Source organism: Cucurbita maxima, unplaced genomic scaffold, assembly GCF_002738345.1.
Source record: "Cucurbita maxima cultivar Rimu unplaced genomic scaffold, Cmax_1.0 Cma_Scf00008, whole genome shotgun sequence".
Taxonomy (NCBI): domain Eukaryota; kingdom Viridiplantae; phylum Streptophyta; class Magnoliopsida; order Cucurbitales; family Cucurbitaceae; genus Cucurbita; species Cucurbita maxima.
Window position 1 is genome coordinate 2,623,806 of NW_019272024.1, and position 7,960 is coordinate 2,631,765.

Genomic DNA, 7,960 nt, shown 5'->3' on the forward strand with positions numbered 1-7,960 from the left:
AAAAAAAAAAAAAAAAAAAAAAAAAAAAAAAAAAAAAAAAAAAAAAAGGCCAGTCAATAAATTGGGGCTTCTGCAACATAAAAATTATGAAAATATTTCTGTGTTGGCAATAAAACAGAAGGGAAACCACCTGATGGGGTTTCTACTACTACTTTGATTTAGATTTCACATGATCTGACCAAAACACAAACGGAGCCATATGTGCAGCTTATTATGGGGAAACTACCTGCACTTTCAGCTTGAATTCACGTATGATGTTAAAAAGGTCTCTATAGCCAGACCACACATACTTTTGTGGGTTCCAAGCTTCAACAATACCCCACCAACAATCGACAATAACACCATCAACATTTAGTGATTGCAAATGACTTAACTCCTGCCTGACGCCATCAGGGTCGATCAATTGACAGAAGTTGTTAATGATACCAGTCTGGAACAAAGTTGGAATAAATTAGCAATCCAAACTTTGACGAAGTAAACTAGACAAAGAAGGTACACATCTGAAAAAACAAATGAAATAAGAACTGATTAAAACACAAAATAATAACCACTTACGGCAAGCATTACATAAACAGGAACATAAGGAGTGCCTCTGAACTGACTCTCATTCTCCCTAGAGTGAATATCTTGTATAAGCTGCACCAGTTGACCAAAAAATTGCCTTTATCAGACTCATAAGTTTCAAAAAAGATCAGGGAAGCAGAAAAATAGGAAGGAACATGCTTAATACATCACAGGATGTTGATACTGGTCAGAAAGTTTCATACTACTCCCATAATAATTAACTCATTTTATTCAATTCTTTATAGTATAGAAGTACAAATTAAAGTGAAAATTTCAAATAAACTGAAAACATCTGGACAATCTCAAATTTTCATGAATTTCTTAAGTAGCATAGGCAACACGTCTTCTTTTTTTTTTTCGTTAACTACAATGGAAGATTTCAGCATGTTTTAGTAGACAGCACCATGTGTCACTACAGAGAGATATCTCCATATGACGAAGGGATTTGTCTTTTTAATAAAAGGACGAAGGGAATAGTATTCATTACTTAGACTCTTTGTTCCATACAAAATATATCAATTTCCATAGTAGTACAATGTCTGTACTCACATTGTGAATGTCCTAAATGGTCAATCTTTGTAAAATGAAGAAGCAGAGAATTTCTTTTATACATGATGTGTATCAAGACATCACTTAACCGTGTGAAAGGAATCAAAAGGTTTAAATTTCAGTTATGTAAATCATAATACATTGCTTTTTTAAGAAATCAAACTGGGCACATAAAGTTGGATGGGGGAAAAAGAACTAGCTAGCGAAAAATCTCACCTGATCTTCCAGGCAGTGAGCAGCGTGTAGAGGGCTTGAAGCTGTATGCTTCTCATTCTTTGCATCTCGTTCTGTGATGACAACTGAATCTAAAGATGCTGGAGACAAACTCTCACCAATTCGGAGAACAGATGGTTGGCAATCTAATGCTGCTTTAATAGAGCATCCCTTAAAAGAACCGGATGAGATAGGGCTTACACCTGACCTTACCGGAAATGCTGCCTGTTAAGTATTTACAACCAACAGTGATCAACACTTTAAAAAGAATGGATAATACAAAGGATTTAAGCTGCATAGAAACTAGGACGATCAAATTCAACCATATTTATCATATGATGACATATTTTATATTTTATAATCCTCATTGGCAGAGAGGAAGAAGGCGAAGTGTTCTGCCAAGATCATCTTCCCCAAGTTAAAACTCTAACACCATCTACGTTGTCTGCTAGTATAAAGCAAACATATATGAAGATACACGAAGGTTTTCCAGGGAGTATGGAAAGCTATGAAGCATTACCAGATATCCACACCTAAAATTCAGCATAATTCTTAAATTACTTATTTGTCTGTAAAAGTATCAGTGCAACTGCGAGAATAAGCAAGGAGATAATTCAAGCGCCCGCTAAGATCACTCAGCACTGAAACTTCATTTATCTTCCTATTTCCTTTTGCAGCATTCATCATTAGTCGTTACGATCTTCTCGTGCTCCATTAAATTATATTCGTTCATTTTCTATTCTTTTAGAGACATCAGAGATCAATCAATAATTGTTGTAAAGAATCCATAAACATATCTAAGTACGAAAAAATTAGCGTCACAAAAACCCTTAAATTGAATTTTTAAAATAAATGAAGAGTTGAATAGAAGTGCCAACCCCTTGGGACTGAGAAGGAGGAGTAGAATGCCTGTAGGTGGTGCCGTCGGTCTCGACAACCCAGCCAGCCTCCCTAGCAAGTGCGGCCAGCACATCGTTCATATCTGCGCGAGCAGGGAGGGGGAAGTTACCGTACTGGCGGAGTCCCGCCAGTATTCGACTGGTAATAGCTCGGCGATGACGCTCGCGAAGCTTAGTCCGCTCTTTTTCTTTCTCTCTCTCTCTCTTTGCCTTACCGCCAGTAGCAGCAGCCGTAGTACTAGTCGGCCCCATGGCAGCAGCGGTGGCGGCAAAACCACGAGGACGACGAGGCGGCGGCGGAGGTTGAAGTTGATGCGATAAGTAGTCGGAGCCATGATTGGCTTGGGGCTGAAGATCTTGATGGAAACTATCGTCGTTTAAGCTGCCGCTCATCTTCGTCGAATTCTAGCAGCTTACAAACAATTTCGAATTACATTGATTCGTTCGAATCAGTAACCCTCAAGAATTCCGATTGCAGCTCTCCTCTGCGTCCATCTCTCCCGGCAAGACGAGCGCGCCTTCGCCTCCCACTCAAAAGCTGATGCTAGCAAACAAACAATTCTCTGCCCTCCTTGGCCTCTCACTCGTATATGTATACAACAATTATAAAATTTTCAATTAATTTAGAGTATTTTAATTTTAAAATAAATTTCCTTACTTAAAACTTTTTTAAAGTAGAAATAATATATATTATTTAGCCACTATATTTTAATTTAAATATTTTAAAATAATAATAATAATAATTTTCATATACTTAAAACAATGAAAATATATTTTCCAAGGGGAATGAAGATTTTTTTTAAAAAAAAACTAAGATTAGGGGTCAATTTTAAAATTTATTAAAGAAAATTTTGGATATCTAAAAATACAATTTAATTTATCATTCTCAAATTGAAGAAAATAAATTTTAAAAAAAAAAAACAAAAAAAATTCATAAAAATGTAAATTATGCCCTTAGAAATAAGAAAGAAAAAAAGGCTAATATATTTCTCAACTGCTGAATCCTCCACTCCCATTACATACAACAGTCTAGCAAGTTCATCCTTATAGAACAAAAAACCTGGATATTTCATCATCATTTTCAAACCCTTACAATTTTCTAGCTAGCAGTCATCACTCGATTTCTAAGCATACACAGAAGACAGCACGTTTTGGATGGAAACGAATTGTTTTCACTTAACATCGTCTGATAACACATCAGATCTGCTGCATATGTCCCCTCGACAGAGCGGGCACACCCTGTATAATACCACGCAAAGGCGAGTCAGAACGATCGAGTTATGGATGCATCGACCGAGTCAATAGTAAGATTCATTTATTGATCATGTGAAGTCAGGCCTACCCCATGTATGATATGTACTAGATGACTAGTGTATGATGATATGTACTGATTTTTATACAGTTCAAGAAGCAAGAAAACGGTACATGGACCCGATAATACCTATGGATCTCCTTCAGCCACTTGTCGACACATGCTGCGTGAAATTCATGATGGCAAGGCAACACTCTCATGCTATCCCCTTCCTCGTACTCGACCAGGCATATGTAGCATCTGTAGATTCATAATACGGAGAGCGGTTACACAAGAACACATCAGACACACGTCGAGATAAGACATGAAACAGTTTGTGCGAAAAGGGAAAGAAGAGGTTGGCATAAACTTAATGAATATATGTGGTAAGAATGTCTTAAACACGAAAGAAGCGTTCAATCGTACACGCAATAGAGTGCATAGAAAATAGAAGTAAAGGTAAATGCTTACTGGGCAGCTTCCTCGTTTTGATGCTTTTGCAACTTGGAATGAAATTTAACAGGCAAAGAATCTACAACAGCGTTCGGAGCAGGCAGAGAGCCAAAAGAAGACGCAGGGCGGGAGGATAAAACTACAGATTGCTGGTGAATTTCATCCAGAACCTAATTAAAATGAGTACAGAGATTCAACTAGTATAGATAAAATGTGAGGAAACTAAGCAGAGAAGGTGATAATATATGAGTTTACCTCAAATAAGGCTTCAGCTAACATTACAATTCTTGATATACTGGCTCTAGCACTCGTGTTATCGCTTACATTTGTGTCACGATTGTTGATACGACAAGTACAATGACTGGTTCTATGTTGACCGGATAATATGCACGATCTCTCATGACCAGATAGGTTCTCAAAGCGACTTCCCAACCGCTGTAAGGCACGAACCTGCATGAAAGTGGATTAAGAGAGAAAAAAGAATAAGAGATACCTAGAATCAGTTTTGTACCGGCCCCTGCCCGTAAGGTGCAATATTATGAAATATGACCAAACATTACACTAACTATATACTATTGCCTATCTACCATAGCGTAAAAATGAACTCCATCAAGAATAATTACAAAACCTGGGACCGTATTCGTCTTCTCCGTTCGAGGAAATTTGATCTGTGTTCCAGCAGATCATGATATCTAGCTTCTCTAGGTCGTGTAGTTTCCATTTCAAAACCTTGGGTGCTGAACAACGAACTGGATAGACTAGAAGCTGGATAACCCGATGTTGTTGGCGAGGTCATAGCATTATCTACAGATGCCAACGCCCTCGTCTCAGCAGTCCAGACATGTCCACCATCACCACTGTGACTTGCATCTCTCTCTTCACCATCTTGTTGTGGAGGACAAAATGTGAAATCAGACAATGATGATCTACGAAGAACTCTATCACGCAGTCTTCCAACACTAAGGGTCCGACTGAAACGAAAATTGCGTTCAACCGGTTCCCTAGATCCAGTCCGCCTGTCAGATTGTCTAATCTCACTGCTTTCATTTTCAGGTAGAGTTTGAGCATGGGAAAGGTTTCCAACTGACTGATTGTCTTGTAAGTTATCAGAAAGACTCAGATTTTGTGTATCTAGCCTAAAATTGGCAGGACTATCTCCATAACATTGAGCACGAGTTGCACTAGCCAGCGACGCAGGAAGCAAGTCACTACCTTGCTGAGTTTCATCTTGAGCACCCAAGCCTCCAGCAGGTCTGTCTGATAAATGAAGCTCGGCTTCATCGTTCAACATTGAAAGATTTGTTGAAGACACAGGAAAAGATCTAGACGATCCTAAACTGCTTGCTCTACTAAGTCTGAAGCTTATATTACCAGGAATGAAACTAAAGCGAGAAAGGAAGCTACTCGAAGGGTTCAACGATTGCAGGGACGATACACGAGCAGAGGTACTTCCAGCTCTGGGAGCTGCTGCAACAGCAACACCTGCTTGATCCCATCCATCAAACTCAACATTTGATGATACGCAAGGCATTTCAAGAGATTCCTCAGCTTTGACCCTTCTGTAACCCTCAATTTTCATCTGATCATTAGCTTGATCAGTCTGATTTGCAGATGAATAATCATGAGCATTCTTTTTGTTCTCACTTTTACAATCCTGCAGAATGATTCATAAACCAGGATAACTTAATTAACATTAGTAAGATTTCAGACTGCACATCAGAAAATCAAATAACTAAATAAGTTCACTTCACCATGGAAAAATGCTTCGAATTAACTCAGAAAACTCATCAAAAGGGCTCATTCATACGAGTTATAATGAAGCATAGCTCAGTTTATTTATGATTTGGCACTCGTGATCAAAAAATTTCATACAACCCACAAGTAAAATATCGACGGCTAAACCTAAAAAAACCCCACAAAGATGCAGAAATTTGAATCTCAACAATCTTTCTCCGCCCACCCCATTGAATCAGTATCATCAATAAGACAATAACAAAAACCAACTTTCCATCTCAAAAAAGGGGGGGAAATCACGTACATTATCGTCATTGTCGCTGTGGTGCGATCCAGAGGGGGTACCGAGGCAAGCAGACTGGAAAACTCTACGGCCTTTGGATCTCCCCCTCCGGATTCTCCCAGAACATGAGAGATTCGCCGCCGCCGCCGACGGTGGTGGCGGCGGCGGCGGCGAACTACTCGACAACTTACTTCCACTGGCTCCCATTCCTCGCAACCAAGGCCGATTCTTACTCCATGAAGAATGCGAAAGAGGCAAAGATTGGAACAACACAGATCTAGAAGGAGTCCATAAACGCAGATTTGAGATTAATGTAAGATTAAAAGTAAGAAATAAGAACTGTAAAAGTAAGAAAAAGGGGAAAGCGTGGGATTGGAATGCATATAGTGATGAGTAGATGGAAGAAAGAGACAAAGTAACTTGCAGAACAGAGACGTGGAAATGGAGCTCCTTTCTTGGTGTACAGATTATTGATTATCCAAATGCTAAGCAAAGCAAACCAATGGAACTGAAGTGGAGAGTAATTTCCAGTGCGAATTTAATGATAGATTAGATATTGATTTTCAGATTGAAAAACGAAGAACATGGCGCTTTCTCAGCCTCCGTTCAGGGGAAAAATTCAAACACCCGACCCCTTCGAAAGTTGCACCCGTGGGCCACTGGGCCCAATTCCGTACTTTCTTCTTGGGCCTTCCTTTGTCTTCCGGTTCGGATCTTCCAGTCAATTTTGGTTGTATTTTTTGAAGTTCTGGTGGCAAAATGTCTTGAATAATTGTATTTAATCTAAGTACATCAATGATTATTACTAATCAATTAACAGGTGTATCAATAACTCAATAAGGTAATGATTTCAAGTATATGGTTAGTGTATCGATAGTTTAAAAATGGTAACCGTCCAAGCCTACTGCTAGTAGATATTGTCTTATTTGAGCTCTTCCTTTCGACTTTTATAAAAAATGTGTTCTCTTCTCCAACCAACGTGGGATCTCACAATCTGCCATTTTTCAGGCCCAACATCCTCATTGACACTCGTTCTCTACTCCAATCGATGTGGGACTCCCAATCCACCCATTCGAGACTTAGCATCCTCGCTAGTACATCGTCTGGTGTCTAGGTATGATACTCATTCAAAAGTATATTATTTCAATGGTATATGGTATATGAATAGTGATTGAAAAGTGAAATTTGAAGGATAAAAGATTTTGCAAAAGGTCCCTTAATTCCCTGGTTTTGAATATTGCTACTATAATACAATCATTATCCACCTACTAAGGAAACTATATGTATTCAAAAAGAGGGATTATTTGAAAATGGAGCAATAATTCGAACACCTCTCATACAACATCAAATCTTTTGAGGATTTTCAGAAAGATATCGCTTATATTTATATGGAAACATACAATTTAAAATTAATTCAAGGTTGGAAGGAAAATGGGTATTTAATATATAAATACAAAAGAACACGAAATTTGAAAATTAAATAAATGAAAAGGATGAAGCTTTTGGCACATGGAGAGAATCTTCGTCCATGAGAGCCAATCTTCAAATTTTAGTGAAATGATTGTATATTTTTTAATCTCTTTTTTTGGGTCACAAGAAATATGATTTGGATATTTGACCCCTTTTTCTCTCTTTTTCATTTGTGTAATATATTGTTTTGTGACTTAAAAAAAAACAAAGGGTAATGTTTTTTCTTACTAAAGAAATTTACGGTATTTAAGACCCAGTGTCTAGCTCTGATCCCATTTTGTAACTACCCAAGTAGAAGATATTATCCGCTTTGGCCCGTTATAAGCCCGTTATGTTATGTATTGATGTCAACTAAAACAGTCTGTTAGAAAGAAGTTTTTATTCAATCGATGTGGGATCTCACAAAAATTCTTTTAAAAAAAGAGACGTTTGAAAAGTATTTACTTGCTCCTATGCAAAAATAAAAATATTGAGTGTGACTCGTTTTCACCTTTGATTTTCCTC

At 38.0% G+C, this 7,960-nt stretch overlaps 2 protein-coding genes across 4 annotated transcripts in view; both read right to left on the minus strand.

The window, feature by feature from the left end:
• LOC111482707 (beta-amylase 8-like) overlaps positions 1-2,800 on the minus strand; it is a 7,630-nt gene extending 4,830 nt beyond the window's left edge. Inside the window, exons 1-4 of the mRNA XM_023128632.1 lie at positions 2,205-2,800; positions 1,330-1,551; positions 556-636; positions 227-430 (exon numbers count right to left, since the gene is read on the minus strand). Of these exons, the coding sequence (XP_022984400.1) occupies positions 227-430; positions 556-636; positions 1,330-1,551; positions 2,205-2,618 (921 nt within the window). The 5' untranslated portion in view covers positions 2,619-2,800. The remainder of the gene's footprint in view (positions 1-226; positions 431-555; positions 637-1,329; positions 1,552-2,204) is intronic.
• A 386-nt stretch (positions 2,801-3,186) lies between these two features.
• Positions 3,187-6,594, minus strand: LOC111482982. Of its 3 annotated transcripts, XM_023129041.1 has the most exons (7): positions 6,399-6,592; positions 6,008-6,263; positions 4,598-5,623; positions 4,225-4,419; positions 3,988-4,139; positions 3,667-3,777; positions 3,187-3,464 (listed from the first exon to the last, which is right to left on the minus strand). In XM_023129041.1, exons 2-7 carry the CDS (start codon positions 6,191-6,193, stop codon positions 3,398-3,400), a joined length of 1,737 nt encoding a protein of 578 aa, XP_022984809.1. In that variant the 5' UTR covers positions 6,194-6,263; positions 6,399-6,592; the 3' UTR covers positions 3,187-3,397. The 3 variants fall into 3 exon arrangements, with proteins under 3 accessions (XP_022984809.1, XP_022984810.1, XP_022984808.1); XM_023129042.1 differs by having other exon boundaries at positions 3,988-4,118; positions 6,008-6,594; XM_023129040.1 differs by having other exon boundaries at positions 6,008-6,592.
• Between the last annotated feature and the right edge of the window lie 1,366 nt (positions 6,595-7,960).